This window comes from Canis lupus, chromosome 9, assembly GCF_003254725.2.
Source record: "Canis lupus dingo isolate Sandy chromosome 9, ASM325472v2, whole genome shotgun sequence".
Taxonomy (NCBI): Eukaryota; Metazoa; Chordata; class Mammalia; order Carnivora; family Canidae; genus Canis; species Canis lupus.
Window position 1 is genome coordinate 33,086,285 of NC_064251.1, and position 20,602 is coordinate 33,106,886.

General features: G+C 49.5%; 1 protein-coding gene across 16 annotated transcripts in view; it reads left to right on the forward strand.

Moving 5' to 3' along the window:
- AKAP1 (A-kinase anchoring protein 1) overlaps positions 1–18,147 on the forward strand; it is a 36,407-nt gene extending 18,260 nt beyond the window's left edge. For 7 of the 16 annotated variants that reach the window (XM_025440412.3, XM_025440408.3, XM_025440409.3 and 4 more), the window contains 10 exons: positions 1,160–2,834; positions 5,363–5,496; positions 7,114–7,240; positions 7,824–7,951; positions 9,718–9,895; positions 11,321–11,471; positions 11,907–11,974; positions 13,297–13,370; positions 13,605–13,667; positions 14,227–18,147. In XM_025440412.3, coding sequence (XP_025296197.1) covers positions 1,184–2,834; positions 5,363–5,496; positions 7,114–7,240; positions 7,824–7,951; positions 9,718–9,895; positions 11,321–11,471; positions 11,907–11,974; positions 13,297–13,370; positions 13,605–13,667; positions 14,227–14,301 — 2,649 coding nt within the window. In that variant the 5' untranslated portion in view covers positions 1,160–1,183 and the 3' untranslated portion in view covers positions 14,302–18,147. Of the gene's footprint in view, positions 1–1,159; positions 2,835–5,362; positions 5,497–7,113; positions 7,241–7,823; positions 7,952–9,717; positions 9,896–11,288; positions 11,472–11,906; positions 11,975–13,296; positions 13,371–13,604; positions 13,668–14,226 lie in introns of those variants that run through there. The other 9 variants (XM_025440404.3, XM_025440413.3, XM_025440403.3 and 6 more) reach the window with 4 other exon arrangements.
- Positions 18,148–20,602: the final 2,455 nt, after the last annotated feature.

A 20,602-nucleotide genomic window follows, 5' to 3' on the forward strand; every position in this document is an offset into this window, starting at 1 on the left:
GTGCTGTGCAGACCTCTGATGGTTCCCTTTTGCCTACTGGATAAAGTTCAGAATCCACGATGAGGCCCCAGAACCCTCACTGAGTCCACTAAACCGCTTCTTCAGGCATGACCTGTATCATCTTGCCACTGTATATTTTGCTGGTCTCTCACCCTGGAGCATCCCCCTCATCCTTTTGAAATCTTACTCCTTGGGACACCTAGGTGGCTTAATGGTTGAGCATCTGTCTTTGCCTCAGGGCATGATCCCGGGGTTCTGGGATCAAGTCCCGCATTGGGCTCCCTGTGAGGAGCCTGCTTCTCCCTCTGCCTATGTCTTGTCTCCCTCTCTGTCTCTCAGATTAAATAAATAAAATAAAATAAAATAAAATTAAATAATAAAATAAAATAAAATAAAGAAATCTTACTCCTCCTTTGTTCCATCGCTCTCTTGCTGCATTACTGTTTCATTGACTCATGATTTTGTGGGTAACGTGAGGGACATATATACATGTGGTTTCATGGGTACTTAAAAATACTCCAATGTCGGGGCACCTGGGTAGTTCAGTCCGTTAAGCGTCCGACTTGATTTTGGCTCAGGTCATGATCTCATGGTTGTGAGATTGAGCTCCACTTTGGGCTCTGTACTCAGCAGGAAGTCTGGTTGAGATTCTCTCTCCCTCTCCTCTCCCCTGCAAGCTTACTCACTTTCTCTTTCTTTTTTTTTTTTTTTTTTCACTTTCTCTTTAAAAAAAAAATAATACTCCAATGTCACCTAAATAGATAAGTGTTCTGGGAGTTTAGAGAACTAAAACACCAAACACATGATCCCCTTGGGGGAACATGGAATTTGGCATTGAGAAGTGATAAAGGAAGGGATTTGGGTCTAAGAGAAGGCTCATCTTGTTTCAAGGAAGTATGCATGGACAAGGGAGCAGAAATGGGTGTATCTCCCTGCCCACTCACCTCTAGCGGATCACCCTGTGGATATGAGCAGCGGGGAGGGATGCGCCTTACAGGGAAAGGGGAGGGAGAACAGCTGGTTATCTTCTTGTGCAGTGATATCAGGATCCCCATACTTGGCTCTCATAGCATCTCTCTCTCTCTCTTTCTCTCTCTCTCTCTCTCTCTCCCTCCCTCCCTCCCCCTCTCCCCCTCCCTCCCTCCCTCCTCCTCTCCAGGTATAATTTCTTCAGGCCTCCAGGATGGCCATCCAGTTCCGTTCACTTTTCCCCTTGGCATTGCCTGGAATGCTGGCAGTCCTTGGCTGGTGGTGGTTTTTTTCTCGTAAAAAGCATGTTAGCAGTCAGGACAGACAGGTGGAGGCCAGCGCTGTGGAGCTGAGGGCTAGCCATGCCATCAAAGAGCCACTCTCCATGGAGGATCCCTGTCCTGCAGTAGTAGCAACATCCCCCAGCATCATACTGTCTGCAGAAAAGGAGCCATCTACTGTGAGCAAGCCTCCCATGGAGCCCCCAGCCATGCTGCGGCCACATTTAACCTGTCGCAGGTCAGAGTCCTCAGGCAGCCTTCCTAACACCACAGACCCAAGATTTCGACCAGGAACGCTCAGAGATGACAGCGCAAAGGTGGAACTAGCCCTGACGGGTGATGAAGCCAGGTCCATCCCTCTGGAGTGTCCCCTTCCAACCCCAAAGGGTGTTCCTTTCCCCCACGAAGCGGCTGAGGTGTGCAAGCGAGAGTCCCCATTCAATGGGACAGGAGGACTGAGCTGGCAGGGCCAAGCTGCAGCCCTCCAAGAGAAGCCAAGAGAAACAAATGGAGCTGAAGGCACTGGTGATGCAGTGTTAGGAGAAAACGTGCTGGAAGAGGGTGTGTTGTTCCAGGAGCATGACTCTGAATCGGAGATCAGCAAGGCGCCTAGCCCAGCTCCCTTGGGAGGAGCAGGGGAGAAGGGGAAGGGCAGCCCGCCACAGGTGGAGGAGGATGCAGCGGGAAAGCTGCTGAGCAGCCTCATCGAATCGGCTCACACAGAGCTGATGGAGGATGATGAGCTGCTGGCACCTCGGGTCAGCAGCAGAGCCTGCGATGCAGACAGCATGGGAGAGCTGGGCAAAGAGGAGGCTGTGGAGCAAGATGAGAAGATTGAGCAGGCTGCTTACCAAATCATCTCTAGAGTGATCTTGGAGGCAACTGAAGAGGTGCTGGCCACCACCATGGGCAGGATTGCAGGTCGGGTGCATCAGGCTTCAGCTGGTCAATTGCAAGGGCAGAACGAGGAGAGCTGTGTGCCAGTCTGCCAGAAAACTGCCCTGGGGCAAGATGCTGCTGAGCCCACTCCAGCCATTGCGGAGGTAGTGGAGGCAGAGAAGGTGGTGGAGACAGTGACAGAGGCAATGGCAGAGGCGGTGGTGATCTCCGGCCAGTCAGACCCTGCCCTCCCCTTGCCAGACCTGCCCACAGAGGACTTGCCATCACCAAAGACCTACATGAGCTGCCTGAGCAGCCCTCTGTCCAGCCCCACTAAGGATAGGAAGCCAAAGAACTCTGCACACCATATCTCCCTGGCCCCCAGCCCGTCGCCAGCTCTGCCTCAGGGAGAGTCTCCAGATGAAGCAAGTGTCCTAGTGGGAAATGCTGGATGCATCACCTGTACTTCTGACAACAGCCAGGATGTCCCTTCAGTGGCCTCTGAGCAGTGCTCAGATTCCGTCAGCACTTCGGGGCTTGAAGACTTGTGTACAGACACCAACTCAAGCCCCAGGGGCCAGACCATTTCCCCACCGCTGCCAGAAAGTACTGTGCCCTTCAGCAATGGGGTACTGAAGGGGGAGCTATCAGACTTGGGGAATGAGGATGGATGGACCGTGGAAGCAGAAGCAGATCATTCGGGAGGTAGGAGGGTCTTGGATGTTCCTCGCTTAGAGGACGGGGTGGGGGTGCTCCCTCTGTTATCTGGGCAAAGGCTGCTGGTGCCCCTCCCTCTGCTCCTTCTGCAGTAGTAATGCTCTTCAACTCCGTGTCCCAGCTGCCCTGCAGAAAGTCGGGGCACAGCATAACACTGGTGGGTAACTGAGAAGTTAGGCTGTCCCGAACCCGCAGAGCCACGGGAGCTGTAAATTGGTTCGGCAGCCAGGACCCTCCCCAGTCCTGAAGGAGCCAGCTCAATGTGGGGTTTGTCGACTAACCTCAGTGTGAGCCTCTTTTTCTCTCTCAAACCACCTCTTGAAGGTTTTTGTAATGGAGAGGCTTCCTTAGTTTTAATTCCCAAGTACCAAGAATGGGTGTGAACTTTTTTTTTTTTAATGGTTTATTTCCTTTTAATCATGTGCTTGTTCCCATGTCTTCACCTGCCTTCCTTCTCCAGAAGCTCTTACCGGGTAAGTGCCCAGAGAGCGGCCACAACCTTGACACTTGAGGGAGGCTCTCGCCCTCCTGCCTTGTTGCCGCCACTATTCCTCCGCAGAGGGCCTCCGCCATTTCCTTTCTGTGAGCTGCAGTTCCACCCCCAGGAAAGAGGGGCACTTCGGTAATGAAGTGTCCACTGGGGTTTTCGGGTGCTGACCCCAGCATAGACAGTTCAGACCGCTAATGGACAGGTCAGCAACTCCTGACCCTGGTTTCACAGCTGCCCTGGGGTATTTTCCATTATTTCCTGCAGAGAGGCCATGAATTCCCTGTGGGGGTCTCTGACTTGTGTGTCCTGGAGCCGTGCCCTACCATCTCCACTCCAGGAAGGCAGGGAGTCTTTATGGGGAATTTTACTTCTTTCAGTAGCATCTAGTGTGTTTCACACACCACATTTTGTCACCTCCAAGATGGCTTTTGGGTTGATTAAGAAGACATCACTGATTTCTGTACCTCTAAGTGAAAGAGAACTCATTATTTGATTGTGATCATAGAAGGCCAGAGCGTATAAGATGCATCCAAATTTCAGGGATGTTAAAATGTGTGTGTGCTTTTTTTAAAAAAAGATCTTAAAGTGGGTAAACAAATATTTTCCTAAGAATAATGGAGTTTCTCTTTATCCACTGGCCCTAAGCTGAATTAACAGACCCATTACAGCTGTGTCATGCCACCTCTAGATTGGTTGTGGCAGCTACTCAGGTGTGGTGAAGGCCTTCAGTTGAGGCCTCGTGGAAGAGAGGGCTATGACCGTGGGGAGGTACAGGAACAAGAGATGGGAGCGTGGCATACCACTCACTTGGCCCTCAGTTGGGCAAAGCATAAGCTCCCACCTCCCTGGCATCTGATGTACCTGACCATGCACAGCCCTACCTGGTGCCTAGGGGGCCCACTGAGGAAGCTGGCCTGTGAGCACAGACTGCTAGAGTGCTGTGTGGTCTGAGCCACCTCTGGGTGTCCCTGGAGTGGCCTGTATCAGCCAGGCCTATTCTATCCAGGAGAGGCTGGGGCCCCTGGTGTTGAGGGACAAGGTCACTCTCAAGGTGACTTGTCCTTATCTGGGGGCAGAATCTCTTAAGCCTTACTGTGCATCCAGACAGTACATGCGTTGCTTGGCAAAGGATTATGTCCAGAGTTTGGAGAAACCATGTGTATAATAACCTAAGTAGTAGAATCTTGGGAGCGATCTATTTCTGGTAGTTAAGTCCTCCATATTTAAGCCAGAGGCCTTTCTCTTAAGCTGGTCTGGACCCCTGTTTTTCTGGGATAGCCTCTCTGGCACACTCTTGAGCAAGAGAGCAGCAGACCACATTGATGCCAGGGGCCTGCTTCCTGCTCTGTCTGTTGTCTGGGGCATGAACTTCAGCCCAGTCTTGGGACCAAGGGGTAAAGATCCACCATGAGCCCAGAATGTTAAGAGTTGCACAAGTCAGGCCTAAGCAGAGGGAAAGGAGGACCTCCTTCCTTCATCTACTTCCAGTAGAGCCCCAGGGCAAGATGAGAATGGGGCCCTCAGATGAGCCAGCAAGGGAGGATTCTTCTAGCTCTGCTGGACTGAAGTTCACTGCCCATGGAGCCCAGGCCTAGGTCCCTTGGTCTGAGGGGCTGGCATAGGTGCTGGGGTGTGGACCCCTTGTGACTGGTTGGTCTTTGTGGAAGCCAGCACATATACAGCTTCTGAGACCATGTGGTCTTGCTGGCCTGCTCCCCCACCCCGTGGACTCCCCTTCCCAGCTCACCACTTGTCTCTGCTCCAGCAGCTGTGGCTGGGCGTGGCTGCCAATTCAGCAAGTGGAGCTGTGAGTGACAGGCTAAAATTAGGTGTATCTACACCCCCAGTCCTCCTTTCATTGGGGTTGTTCTAACCCTTCTAGACTTCGGGTTGACAGTCACCTGCCAAGCTTGAGGAGGGGGTGTGGGGCGGGGGCCTCCTGGGAATGTGAGTTTGGAAGTTCTTCATTGTTGACTGCTCTTAGCTGGCCTCTGTGTGTCTGTGCATGCTGCTTCCACCCCTGCAGGCTCGGACGGGAACAGCATGGATTCAGTGGATGGCTGCTGTGGCCCCAGGAAGACTGACAGTTTCCAGAATGCCCAAGCAGCCTCTAGTCCTAAGAAGGTCGACCTCATCATCTGGGAGATTGAAGTGCCAAAGGTAAGGGCTGCAAGCTCCACACTCCTACAGGCCCAGGGTCATCGAACTTAAGGGAGAGGGAGACAGTAAACCTGAAGCTGCCCCCCGAGTGAGCCAGAGGCTGAAGGGAGCAGGAGTGTCACACCCTGCCAGGGCCCACAGAGCTTCCTGCCAAGTGGAGTTCCCTCAGCTGCCTTCAGGAGGGACCTGTTCTCGTCTCCTTCAAACTCACACACAGGCTACTTACGCTCTCCCTGGGGCTTCCTCCTGTGTGCTGGGGCTCAGATCTGTTTGGAGATGCTAGCAAAAACCAGCCTGAGGACGTGAGCTAGGCGGGAGTCCCTTCACGGTGCTCTGCTCAAAGCTCTCCAGTGCAAAGTATATTTGATAATTGAGCACAGCATAAATCCATATTTCAGAGAGCTTGAAAAGTATAGAAACGTATGAGGAAAATAACAAGCTGCTCTAATCTTACCCCCGGGAGTGGCTGTGAAGACTTGTGTTTCCTTCTCGTCTTGCACCCTGTGGTTTTTAAACAAAACTGAGATTATGTTGCTTTAATTAATGCTTTTAAATATTTAACAATTTAATTTTCCTGCGTTATTCTTTTGAAAATATAATTTTAACTGCATTATTCATTGTAGGAATGTCAGTTTACTTCACCAGTCCCCAAATCCAGGGTACCAAAGTGTTTTCGAGCTTCTTGCTATTCTAACTTAAAATTTATTAGCTCGATCTTGATGTTTATCACGGGGGTTCAGAAATAATTGGCCAACTGAATTCTCCCAGGAACTTAGCTCCCTACCGCCGCCATGGAGACTTGGCTTGGTTTGAACTCTAGGTCAGGCAGGCTGCTTTGACCCCAGGGTGCTGACTCCCTTGGTGGTTCCCCCCTTGCCCTGTGACCCTGATAGCAGTTGTGCCTCCTCCTCCCTTAGTGGTTGCAAAGGGCACACCCAGACAGCTCTAGGTACAGGGCGACCATGTCCCTGGTAGCTCTGCTGGTGTACGGTTGTGTGGGATTGTCTCAGAGCTCGCCTTACATCATGGCTAAGTTGGGCTTCTTCTGTCTGCCTTGAGCTCTTGGCACGCTGGGCACTTCTACAAGCCTCGTGCTCTGAAGGCTCCGGCCCGCTATCAATTGGCAGCAGAAGCCCAAGGGTTCTTTCTTCAACTTTTATTTTCAAATGGAGCCTTTTTATCTTTGAACCCGGATAGACTTGAAGAGGTCGGAGGAGTCGTAAATCGACCCTTGTGCTGTGGTGGAACCTCTCCTAGTGTAGATTTGGGAGGAGAAGATGCTGGCTTTGCAGCCTTCTGGATGTGGGCCAGGTTGTCGGGGAAGAAATGGGAACTGCTGAGTCCTGGAGCCAGCCAGACTGTGTAGTTCAGCCATTTAGCAGTGTGATATTGGGTGAGTTACTTAGCCTCTTTGAGCTTGTTAACCTCATCTGTAAAATGGTGATAAAGGTTATCTGTCATAGCTAAGTGCTCGGAACAGTGCCTGGCAAATGAGTGCTGATATGTTCACAGTTAATGATATATTTGAGCTTCACTTTGTGTAAAACAAAGGTAAGTCTTTGGGAACGTAGGGAATTGGTTTCCTATTAACACCCCAATCGTCTCTTTCTCTTTCAGCACTTAGTTGGTCGGCTAATTGGCAAGCAGGGGCGGTATGTGAGCTTTCTGAAGCAAACGTCTGGTGCCAAGATCTACATCTCCACCCTGCCTTACACCCAGAACATCCAGATCTGCCACATAGAAGGTCAGTGGCAGCTGTCCGCTTGGGTTTTGTTGTCTTCCCTGAAATGTAAGGCATTTGAATCTCAGTTATTCCCTTTTTGGAATCTAAGTCTTTGAATAGAAACCCCTGCTCATCCCAGGTGAAGGGAACATGGTGGTGATGGTGGGGGGTCTTCCTTTAGCCCTCCTCTCCAGTTCAGCTACTTGAAGGAGCCTCCTCTCCCTCCCCCAGATCTTGTGGCCAGGAGAGGTGTGGGCACTCACATGGGCAGGCTGGAGTGGCCTGGATTTATGGTGCCCGCTGCCTCACACAATTCCTTCACAGAGCAGAACATGATTCCCCTCCGGTTGGTGAGGGCTGGACCTTTCCCATCAGCTAGCCTCCTATTGCATTCAAAGCATGGACACAACAGCAGTGGTATCACTTGATAGGTCGGTGGATTTCAGTCCTCTTTAGATAACCTTTCTTAAGGCAAAACAGCTTTTTGGCTCTGTAAAGATACCTTTGAACTCTAGGAAAGCTCCTGCGGGGTGGGATGTGTGCATGGGTTTGGATTTGCAGTTGGTCGTATCCACTGTGACTCTCCTGCCTCTACCCCATTTAGGCTCTCAGCATCATGTAGACAAGGCGCTGAACTTGATTGGAAAGAAGTTCAAGGAGCTGAACCTCACCAATATCTACGCTCCCCCACTGCCATCACTGGCACTGCCTTCTCTTCCAATGACTTCCTGGGTGAGCATGCACCTGGCGGACCAGACCAGACCTTTTTGTCTCCCTTTCATGCCAACCTCCCCAAATTAGAAATCCCTGAGACCATGGGTCAGGAAGGCCAAGAGCTTGTTGATGCCTGTGACCCCTCCCCTCTAGCCTCCTGTGGTCAGTTTGCTTCTGCTTCTAGCCTGTGTTCTCTGTGGCTGGGCTTTGAGGCTGAAGTGCTGTTACAAAACCAGACATGCCTCTGTCCCCACTTGGCAAGGACCGTTCTTCTCGGGCTCAGCTGCCCTGACATCTTTTGTGTTTTCAAGGCATTTGCCTAGAAAGGAGTATAGTCTATCCAGGAGACTGGGTGTACCCAGACTGGTTTGGATCTCCTTAAAGCTGGTGATATGTCCGGAGTCACAGCCTTGGGGGCCTGGATGGGCTTGTAGTGGGTCCTTATGTTCCTTACTCCTAGTCGAGCTGGGTCTAATGGCTCTGGTGAAGAATTCCCTTCCCCTTCCTTCTCAAGGGAAGTATCTAGATTATAAAGGAGAAGAAATTCTCCCCACCCAGCCCTGGAAGCCAGGTGGCTCTTTTGGAGGTTGTTCCTGGAGCTTGGCAGGAGGAGGAAGCTTCTATCTTAGGGCCTCTGTGTGTTGGGGCCTATCGCTCAAGATCTTACAGCATCCTGCCAGCTCTATTTGAGCCTCATCTCCCAGGTAGAATTGTAGAGTTCTGTAGACCAGAGATGATGACTATACTTCACACATGGGCTGCTGCAAGAAAATTGTCTCCCTCGCTTTTGTTTGGGATGACTGACTTCTTGGTTCTGTATTATTCCACTCCAAAGATGCTTGTGCCATGGCAGGAGGAATGAGTGTCCTGTTACTTCCCTCTGGATATTTGGGAACAGGCTGACCCCACTCTGTGCTTTACTTTTGAATCCTAGCATTTTTTTTCCCCAGCAGGCTTGGACCAGACCCATTCTTTAATTTTAAATAATTGAGCAGCTGGGATGGCTTCCTTCCCTTGTACTCTCTGTGGTTTGGTAGAACTGGAGAGGAGATCCCAGGTGCCTTTCAACCAGCCACACCCCAGGGAGGGATGAAGGTCAGGAAGGTGGCACATCTTCCTGTGTCCAGAGTACCTAGATGTGGTCTGTAACTTGGCAACAAGAAAACTAGTGTCTAGGGACAAGTCTTTGATGTGGGCCAAGCCACTGAGAAAACCTACATTCCAAATCCCAGAGTGGGAATGAGATGGTAGGAGGTCTGGCGTGCAGAGAGGAGGAGATGGTGTGACGCAGACTATTGGGTTCTTGCTGGCAGGAGAACAGAGTAGAGGGGTCCTGTTGGACTTGCAGCTCCTGGAGTCAGCAGGCAGGGCCAAGGATGCTGGCTCAGGGGCCTGGGGCCCACCCACCTCTTATGCCTCAGTAACTTGTTCTCCGTGGCCCCCCATTCCCTTGCCTTTGTTGGGTGTTACAGACCCCTTGAGAAAGGGACCCTGCCCGGGCCCCTACACTACTTCCCCAGCTAGCTCCTCCCTGCCCAGCCTTGAGTTGAGGCCTCCTCTACAGGTTAGTGTTGGTATTGCAGGGTAAGGGCTGCTGAGCCACACTTTCCATGGCTGACATAGTTTTCCTTGAACTTCTGCCGTTTGGGTGCCTTGTTGCTTTGGGTTGCCATGCCCTTTACAAAGATGTGCCAGTTCAGAGACTTGCCCTGGGGCCTCAGGGCTTATCCAAACATAAGAGAAGGATTGCTGCAGTGCCTGCTGCCCCTCCCCTTTCTCTACAGCTCATGCTCCCTGATGGCATCACTGTGGAGGTGATTGTGGTCAACCAGGTCAACGCTGGGCACTTGTTCGTGCAGCAGCACACGCATCCTACTTTCCATGCACTGCGTAGCCTGGATCAGCAGATGTACCTGTGCTACTCTCAGCCAGGAATCCCCACCTTGCCCACCCCAGTGGAAAGTAAGTGCTGCCCCAGGGTCACTGGGGAGCCTTGGGTTCTCAAGGGGAGGAGTTTTGGGGGTGACCTGTTCTGCCCTTGGTCTTGATCCAGGAGGAGGCCATTCTGGGATTCTTCATGGGAACAGCATCCCTAAGTTTTTGTCATCAGTGTGGAGTTACTCTGGGCTGAGTTTCCCAACTATCCCAATGGAAAAGGTCTTCCCATTGGCTGACAAGAGTCCCATGGAGTTAGAGTAGAGTTTTGACACATGAACTCAGATCCCAGCTCTGCAATTTATCTGTTGAATGGAGTGATGCCCATTGTTTCAGGAATCAGGGTTGGATTCTATGTGTGTTATATGTAAAGTCCTTGATCCAGATGATAGTTCTTGTTGAAGCTCCCTGAGAGCAATAGACCCCTGGGGTGGGGTGTCTCACCTTCCTGCAACCAAGGAGAAAGCAGGCTCTGAAGTCAGGTGGCTTGCCCAGGTGATATAAGAGCAGGACCTGGGATCTAAACTTAGCTGTGCTCCTGAGTCTTCTTTGTCACTATTTCCTTATCGCCCTTGTTGGCAAGAATCCAATGTCAGAACATCTCTTCATCCACTCCTGTCAGGGACTCCTAACCTGGAGTGCCCTGATGGGCACCAAGGCTTTTAAGGAAACCTTTGAAGCTACCTGTGGCAGAAATAGGATTTAATTGTCAGTCTTTTAATGTTGCTTTGATCCAGCAGTGAAGACCAAACTGGGATCTAAGAGGTGACTGAATCAAAGGCTCCCTTTAAGGGTCAAGGTCAGGACCCAGTGTGGTCAGCCATGTGTGCAGGTCTTCATGCTGTAGTTCCATCTGTCCTGGCCCTGTGGCCACAGGGCAGGTGACTGCTGGCACACTTGCTACCTGGTCGTGGCTGCTTGGGATACCTGTGCTCTTGGTGCCTTCCTGAAGCAAAGGCTAGAAGAGGCGAGTTTTAAGCCTGGGAGTCTTCTGACCAACTTCTGAGTCACCTCGGGCCAGAACAGGCTCTAGTTAATAGGCCAACGAGATCTGCTGCACTTGGAGGTTCTTGATTCTTTCTGGGACTTTCCCTAGAGAATGTAAGTCCCCATTCTCTAAGTTTGGGATTTTACTTGATTTCTTCTGATCCGTCTTTGTCCATCTAAGGCTTTTGTAGGTTTCAAAGTAAATGGATCTGGAAGAGTGCTTTTTTGGTCTGGAGAGCTTTTTGGGTAGTACACATGGGAGGCCAGATTTCCCATATCCAGATCCTTCCCTTAATACACTCTTGGGCTCCAGGGGAGCTTTGGAGACTCTTTGCTATTTCCTGGCCCTGTGGAGACACCGGCCCCTTGGAAGTGATGTGGGGAGGTGGGTAGTGTTGACTGGGGTGACCCTTGGTGCCCTGCCCTATGCCAGGAGTATCCACACGCTCTCTTCCTGACCTGCAGTAACGGTCATCTGCGCTGCCCCCGGCGTGGACGGTGCCTGGTGGCGAGCCCAAGTGGTGGCCTCCTATGAGGAGAGCAATGAAGTGGAGATACGCTATGTGGACTACGGTGGATATAAGAGAGTGAAAGTGGACGTGCTCCGGCAGATCCGGTGGGTCCACCCTCCTCAGACAAACACACACCCTGCGTACCTGGGGTGTGGGGTTCCTGCCTAGCTGGCTCAGTTCTACCAACTCTGGGACACAGGTTGACTCTTTCTTCTGCTGCCTACTCTGGTTTAGCAGAGTCTGATATAAACAGACCATGTTGTTCCTCCCAGCTAGAAAGGCCTCTTGTGGCAGAGGTGCCCCAAGAGCTTCTCTCTGGGAGCTTGATGGCAGATGCTCTGAGGTCAGGTTGCTACACAGGGAGGCCTGTGTTCAGGCATGCTGGGAGTTGTGGCCTGCTGCCTAACATATATGCTTCTGCTTTGCCTCGTCTTGGGTTGTGGGAGGCTACACTACAGCGCTATATCACAAGGTAAATATGGGCTGAAGTGGAGTTGGCCTGTGAGTTCATAAACAGTGTTCCTCCCTTGCCTTTCTAGATCTGATTTTGTGACTCTGCCATTCCAGGGAGCAGAGGTCCTTCTGGACAGTGTGATGCCCTTGTCAGGTAACAGATGGGGCCTCTGGCATGGTGGGAACAGTGGTTGAGAGTAGGTCTCTCTCTTTGAGAGCCCTTATTTGCACTTGGAGGACATAGGCTAACACATATTGCTTGCCCCTGTCAGAGTTTCCGATTGAACAGATTTGGGCTAGGGCCCGAGGACATGCATTTCTAACGAATACTCAGTGATGCCAGCAGCACCTTTCAGGGTGGACTTTATCCAGGCTGCCAGCCTTTGAGAGGCTTCTAACACAAGCAGTTTCCAAAACGTGGTCGAGACCCAGGGTCCTACCTAGCATCCATGGTGGAGGGCAGGCATGGGAGCCCACGGTACTGCTCAGCGGGGACTGCGGGGACTTTGCCGGTACTCACCTGTGTGGGATCTTACACTGACCCCATCCCCAGAGGGACTAGGATAGTGGTCCTGGGCAAGTTATTATCCTCACCTTCCCCCCAACCTTTTTTTGTTTTTTTGTTTTTAACTCTCTGGAAAGTGGGATAGTATCTGTCCTTGAGGAGTTATATAACCCAGGAACTGATATGTGGATGGTGGTCAAGTTGCAGCTACCGGTGACCAGGATTTTTGTATCTGTAGGTGGTAGTGCGATCATCCCACACTCTTCTCTATGGTCCACACCGGGAAATGCGCTAGATGCATTGAAGGCTGCCTACATCCTGCCGGCCCAAGTGCTGGGCCATGGCCTCCTTCTGTTTTCTTCTTTTGCACTTGTCCAGTTCCCCTTCATTTCTCCACGGTGTATCCAAGCCCACCGAAGCGCTCCCTCCTCTGTCAGGCATTCCCCAGACCTTGGTGAACCTGTGTCTCCGTCCTTGTGTGTAACTGCATAAGCTGATGCAGAGTGCCACCCCCATGCCCTGCCCTCTAGCAGGGGACTTGCCCATGCTGTGCTCTGTGGCCACTGCCTGGACCTGAGGCCAGCCTTTACCACTGGGCCATCCCCTTTTGTCTTTGTGTCCCCATCTAGAAAGTGGGGGGAACACCTGCATTTGTCAGCTGTCACTGCCTCAGTGGAACAAGATTCAGCCCTGTCAGCACCTAAATGTGGTGGTGGCATGTTCCCCTTGAAGGCAGAGTCCCTGTCCCTTTACTCTTGTCCCACAGCAGGTTGCATGTAGTGGAGACCCTGTGGGTGTATCTGCTTGGAGCCCCGTGGAGGCCTGGCCTCTGTACCTACTATATAGGTGGCTCTTGCAGGTGAAGCGGCATCTGAGACATCCGCTCGGAAAGCCCCTGGAAGCTGTGTGAGTGACAGGAATACTTTGCCTCAGTGAAAGCCTAAATGCTGCTTTTCTTTTTCCTTTTAAAGATGATGACCACTTTTCACCTGAAGCGGATGCAGCCATGAGCGAGATGACAGGAAACACAGCGCTGCTGGCTCAGGTGTGTGGGTGGGAGGCGGGCAGGCTGGACAGGACAGGGTCTGTCTGAGGAGCCTCCTGCCTGGCTTGTGCAGTGCCTCCCGGCCTCTCTTATCCAAGATCTTGGATTCTTGGGAACTGACCTTTGAATTGCTTTATCCTCTGTGGCTTGGGACCGGGGTTGGTCAGCAGTCTTTAAGGAGTGGTGCACGGGGTAGCTTTTAAACGTGCTTGCTTGCTTCTGTTGTTTTTCTAGGTGACAAGTTATAGTCCTACTGGCCTTCCTCTAATTCAGCTATGGAGTGTGGTTGGAAATGAAGTAAGTTCTGTTCTTTTCCTTCAGGTGACTGGCCAGCAGTCATAGATTTGAAGCTGACTCGTCCATTATTTCCTCTTGAGCTAATCAGAGGATGTAACTATAGACCACTGCCCCCTTCCCTGCAGGGGACATTTAATTAAGTCCGGAGACATGTTTTTGGTTGCCCCAGTCGAGGGTGGTGATGGTAAGCGGCATTACGTAGGTAGAGGCTGGGGAGTGCTGCTACACATCCCGCAGTGCCCTGCAACAAAATGTCAGTGGTCCTCCTGGACCTTAGCCAAACCTTTCGGGACCTTGTGTCTCCTGGGTTTTCCACCCCATTTCATGGTGTTAAAGCTTAGATTTCTTTAGTGTGCTGAAAAGTCTGCCCTCATGCTGATGGAACATTCAATCAATGCCCCTGTTGGCCTAGAAGAGTCCTGTCCCTCGCCCCCTATTTCTCTTGGACCTATAGTGTGTGATGGTTATCTGAGACTGAGAGAGGGGAAAACCCATGTTGGCTTGACAACTGGCCCCGAGGTGCAGTGGGCAAAGCTCTCAAGGGAATTTTGTTTTCTAGGCGGTGTTGATAAACCGGTCGCTGGTGGAGCGAGGACTTGCTCAATGGGTAGACAGCTACTACGCGAGCCTCTGACCCCCGTCCCCCACAGCCGCTTCTGGAGTCTTTTTGCACTGTTGAAACTGGGCTTGGTGCTGAGGCAAAGACGTTACATCAGAATAACAAGCGTTATCTTCCCCAGAAAGTCCTCTTTTTTTTCTTTTTTTTTCCTGCTGTAGTCATGTTGAGAAGTCTCCTCTGAGACAAGGAGGGAACCATGGGTTCTTTCAAAGCCATAGGATGGTGTTTAACAAGCCAGTCGATTTAGCCTGGTTCCAAGCCTTTAAAAAAAAAAAAAAAAAGTGAAAGTAAAACTGTCTCAACCAGGTTGTCCTTTACCACCCCTTCACCCCCATTCCCTTCTTTCTTCCCACCTCTTCCCCTCACTCAGAACCAAACCAACTGTAGCAGACGGGCCAAGAGATGTGTTGCCTGAGAGGGTTTCTTTTACTTTAAAATCTTTCTTCAGGGAGCAAGACATGAAATCACTAATTGGTATTGATTACTTGTACAGCTTACGTAAATGAATTTATGATGTTTAACCAGTTTTTATACACTTCATCTAGGTCTCTAGAAGGCAGACTTTTTAATGCATCTGTAAATAATGAAGCAGTCATACCTCCGGCCTTGGTCTGTGGGGGAGGGGAACTGTTATCTTGCTAAGCCTGGTTGTAATTTGTAACCATTTTCTATTTGTGCAAACTCTGTAAATATATGTTTAAAAAAATGTAATATTTTGTATAAGATACACTGGAGAACAAAGGGAACTCAAGATTTTTCCACACCCCACATCTTCTGTAAGCAGATGTTACTTCTGCAGAGCACAGCTGCCCCTGCCAGCTCCTCCTGTGGCTTTCTGAATACTGGACAGGGTATAAGGTATAGATTGTGAGCGGGGATTTTTTTTTTTTCCTGTACAAATTTGTTAAAAAAAAAAAATCAACTCATTTGAATTACCTTACAGTGGTGTGTTTGATTCTTTTTTTAGACTGGCTTCAGCATTGTGCCACATAAGAAAGTAACTTAAACTTCTATAAATCTTGAACTGTATACACTGTAGCTTTGAGTCCATTTCTTCCAGGGTGAGAGGGTTGGAATGGGGAGTGAGGAGGTGGTTGAGTGTGGTGGGCTGGAGGAGCCCATGGAAAGGAGCCCTGAGGGGGCCAGAGGGATCCATCTAAAGGAGTCCTGGGGCTCATGGAAGATCAGCCAGAAATTTCCATCCAGCTTTTTCTTCTCCTTGCCCCACAAGGTGGCAGCCAAGCTTCCTCTGGCTTCCCCTAGTGAGTGTCTCAGATAGCCAGGCCTGAATTTAAATGAGCACTGGTTTCTACATTTCTTTTCTACATTCTCAATAGAACTTTGAATTAATGTCATCTGTTGCAGTAGTAGGAAGATTATACACCTACATGAGGAGCAGGCTCTGGCCCTTGGGCCTCTATGTCTCAGAGCTCTCCCACCCTCCAAGGGTTTCTGGAGAGTGGAGGCTGCCCAAGGGTCCTTCACACTGAAGGAATCCTCCCACAGATCTGCAGCCACTCCCCCTGGCTGTGGGTAACAAGTGGTTAAGAGCCTGGGACTAGCTCATGGGACTAACCTCAAGGCAATGAAGTAAAATCACGGGAGTGTCCCCTGCTTGTATGGAGCTTGGCCCAAGGTGAGCTCTCATGTATTTGTAGTTGCAGGTCATCTTTAATCCCAACATTATTTGGGTATGATGTGGGCCAGCTCGGGTTACAACCAGTCTCAGCTTTTTCTGTATAATTCTGCATCACTGCAGCAGACTGGGTATGTAGGAGCCTGTAAGCTAGTTTGGTGGCTGGTGGGGGACAGGGTGGTGGATAAGCAGAGACCAAGCCAAGTTGATCCAGACAAGACAAGGGCTTCCAATGAGATAGTCCCTAGGATGACAAGTGATGGGTCAGGATCCTTTGGACAAGGCCCCCAGGACTGGGAGATGGGGCAATGGGGATGAGGAGGTGGACTGCTCAGGGCTTATAGTCAGCCTTCAGGGATGGGTCCATTTAAGGAGGTTTTGGCATATGGGAGGAAACGTTGAGTTTGGAGGTTCGTGAAGGGCATGCACTCTTTGAATTCACCCTTCTCAGATTACAGAGTTTGGAAAAAGTTGATTTTGACCATTTTGCTGATAATCTTGTTGCTCTTACAGAGGAGTGGATTTATAGAGGTCCTCCCTCCCCTGTTTGGATGCTGGCCCTTTGAGCCAGTATATTTTAGATATGTCCTCTGAGTTAACATCCAGGGGACAACTTAAGTATGACTTTGAAAACTCCTGGTGCTAGAGGGAGACTTGGTCACCTGCCCTGGGGTATGGGGGAGACAGGTGGCATGCTGGGTGCAGGAGGCTAGAGCTTCCAACTTGTTCTCCCTGTAGGTGTTTATTTCTTTTTTTCTTTTCTCTTCTCTTCTCTTTTCTTTTCCTTTCCTTTCCTTTCCTCTCCTCTCCTCTCCTCTTTTCTTTTTTCTTTCTTTTTTTTTTGTAGGTGTTTATTTCAACTGCTTCCCCCACTCCCACCCTCCTCCTGTCCTGAGGCCCTGCAGAGGCGGTGGCTGATCCCAGTGGGGTGTCAGCATGGAGGCTGGATCCTGGGTTCCTGCTACACCTTGTGCAGCCCCAAGCATGCCGCTTAACCATCACAGGTTTAAGATAAATCAAGATGAGTGGCTGGAGTGATGGAGAGTTTACTGTGTCAGATAGTGTGCTGTTTTGCGGGGAATACTTGGTCTTCATGATGCCCCAGTGAGGCAGAGACTGACCCTGGAAATAGATGGTGACTTCATTTATATATATATATTTTTAATATTTTATATATTTGACAGAGCACAGGCAGGGGGAGCGGCAGGCAAAGGGAGAGGGAGAAACAGGCTCCTTGCTGAGCAGAGAGCTCCCTGGGTTCATAACCTGAACCCAAGGAAGACACTTAACCCACTGAGCCACTCCGGTGCCCCAGATGGTGACTTTAGAAAGTGGTTTGCAGTTGGACACTCAAAGCCAGGCTGTTGCCCCAAGGCAGGTCCCAACCAGGGCTCCTCTGAAGCAATGTGAGAATTGATTATGCTTTATTCCACACCCCCAGGTAAAAACTCTACAGTCATTAAATCATCAGCCTGCAGAAAAGTTTTACAACTTAGAATGGGAAAAACACCATGGCAGGAGGTGATCTATCATTGTGCTTATATGAGAAATTAAAATGTAAGAAATATAAATAAAGCCAGGAATGACATGTAGCATCTAGGCCAGAGTGAGCATTTTTAATCTTTGATGATCTAAAAAGGGAAAAGAATCTCCACTGGCAAATGTCATCAGTGATATGGACAGAGAATAGAATATCTGGATTGTTTCTAGACCAACAGTGTCCAGGAGAAACATGTGAGCCACGTGCATAATTTAAAATTTTCTAGGAGCCTCAATAGAAAAGAGAAAACCAAGTGAAATTTTAATAGTTTGTTGAACCCAACATTTTAACATGTAATACACATTAGACATATCAATGAGATTTTATAGTACTTTCACACCAAGTGTTGGGAATCCTGTGTGTATATTTTACCCTTCCAGCTGTCTTTTCTCAGCTAACTATGGCTCAGGAGCTCAGTAGCCGCAGTGGCTGCCATGTTGGGTACCGGACTGTCCCACTGATCACCGTCACACCCATACTGATCGCCTTATGTTTATGTTTGTCCTTATCTGATTCGAGAAGTTCTAGGTTCTTTTGCACATTTATTTTTCCAGATGACCTTTAGCATGATTTTTTTATTTTGAAAGGCAATCATGGTGAATGTTTTACCGACATTTGGAAAAAGTAATGCATGTTGGTTTGTTATAAAGCTTTATGTAATATATTAAATTGAGCTTGTAAATTATTGCTATTTAGTTTTTCTTTCTTGCCCTCTCCCATCACTACCACCCCCTTTTTTTTTTTTGGTCTGTACTTTCCATTCCCAAGAAAAGTGCATTAAAAGATTTTGGTATTGTCACATTTTTCTGTTCTTAACTAGAAAATTCTTGTGTTTTTCTTTAAAGATTTTATTGATTTACTCATGAGAGACACACAGAGGCAGAGACATTAGGCAGAGGGAGAAGCAGGCTCCATGCAGGGAGCCTGATGCAGGACTCGATCCCAGGCCTCCAGGATCACAACCTGAACCAAAGGCAGATGCTCAACCACTGAGGCACCCAGGTGCCCCGTTAACTGGAAACTTCTGAAAGAATCTCATGGGAGATATTTTCTCATCAATGTCAAATATCTGTGGTATTCTGTTTGGTGCTTTTTGTTTTAAATTTTATTTATTTCTTTGTTATTTAATGAGGTGAGTGGATGGCTTATAAACAGCACACTACTAGAATTTAAAAAATTTTTTCAGTGAAATCTAAGAAGGTGAATCTGATTTCATTGTGGTCACTGTGGTAATATTTGCCATTTAGTTCATTTTTCTGTTCTTTTCTAATTGTTTTGGGTTTTGTTTTGCTTTTGCTTTTCTCATTTGCTCGATCAGAATTTTTCCCTGTAGTAAACTTAGCATTTATTTTTATTTTAGTTTTTTAAAGATTTTATTTGATAGAACAGAGAGCACAAGTGGGGAAGGGAACGGGAGAGGGAGAGAAAGAAGGAGAAGCAAACTCCGAGCTGAGCAGGGAGCCCGATGCAGGGCTTGATTCCAGGACCCTGAGATCATGACCTGAGCCAAAGGCAGATGCTTAACCGACTGAGCCACCCAGGTGCCCCTAAATTTAGCATTTAATATCGTGTTTGTGTTATCAGCGGATATCAGTTATTCGCCAGTAACTTTGAATTTATATTGCTCTTAATATCATGTAGTTAGGCCTCCTTTCCCCTCCAAAGAGAAACTCAGCAGAAAGATTTCTGCCTTTCTTCCTACAAGTGTGCATGCCACACTTGGGTTTTGGTAGGGTTAGTTAGAATCCAGTTCAGAACTCCAAACTTTTTTCCCATATGCCTCTATCTCAAGAGTTTTAGAATGGTGTTGTTAAGCTTCAGTCACGTTACCAGCAAACATTTTGGCCCAACTTTGTTTCGCCGGCTTTACTGCTCCTACTATTTTTTACATAGCTGTTCCCGAGGTCTTTATTTGGATTCACTTTTGTCTGGAGTATTATTTTTGACATTTTTTGGTTTTCAGAACACCTTGTACATCTGAACATTTCTGTCTTTTTGTCCTGACAACACCAACAGTTATTAGGCTGAGCATCTCTGCTGGAGTGCAGGTCTCCTGGCCAAAAATTCTATCCTCCCTCCCTGCAGTTAGGATTGTGCATCCTCGTGCTTTTGCGCTCAGGCATGGTCAGTGAAAGGGAGATAGAGGCAGTGCATGTCCCAAGGCAGACTCACTTGTCACTCCCAGTGATGGCTGTGTTGCAGGTGGAGCCTAGTCCATGTACCCGGGTCCCTGCATGAAGACGATGTCACAGAACAGAGATGCAGCCAATCCCCCATGGATGTTGGTGTGCAAAGCAACTCTGTCACCAGTCACCCGAGGTTGAGACTGCGTGTTATCTGCAGCCTGTCCTCACCTGTCCTAGCCTGTCCTGATCAATGGTCCCTCCTGCTGGGTCCCCGACCTTTCCTCTGAGGACTCAGAGCTCTGACCATGGGGCTTGGACCATGTTTCTGGCCCTCTCCCCATCCCCCATCCATAAAACGTGGGGGTGAATTAGATCAACACAGAGGTACTTGCCAGCTTTGCCTTTAGACTGATTTGTCCCGTAAATAAGAGCCTTCCTGAAGATTCTGTTAATGAGGCTGACTTAGTTTGTATTTTTACAAAGCAAATTATCCAGGTGAGATCTTGGCTGTTTGTTGCTAGAAATAGGCCCGGCTGACATCTGGTCGGACAGACGCCATTTGAGAAGCCCTGGAAGGCCCCGGAAGGCAGACACCTCCTACCTCAACCCGAGATGGATTTCTTGCCTTTCTCCAGCTTGCTTGGCTTGGTGACAGGCAGGAGCTCTGTCAGGTTCCACTGATGTCTTTCTCTCCATTGAGTGCCTGCTGTATGCCAAGCATCCCGCTGGGGCGCTGCCAGGATGAGACAGACACTGGCTATTAGGAAGCATCTCTCCCCGGGGAGGTGGGCTCAGTGACCTCTACACAGATGGTGCTTTCCCGTGGAGGTGCCTTCCCTCACTTCTTTAGGGGCTCCCAGCAACCACTGGTGAGGTGGGAAACAGGCTTCAAATCAGTAGAGCCAGGGCAGGGACCCAGCCTTCCAGACTCCAGGCTCTGCTCTTAACCTGAGTGCGAAGCCTCTGCTGCTCCTTGTGGTGGCCAAAGGAGCCGTGTTGCCAGGAAGGATGAGT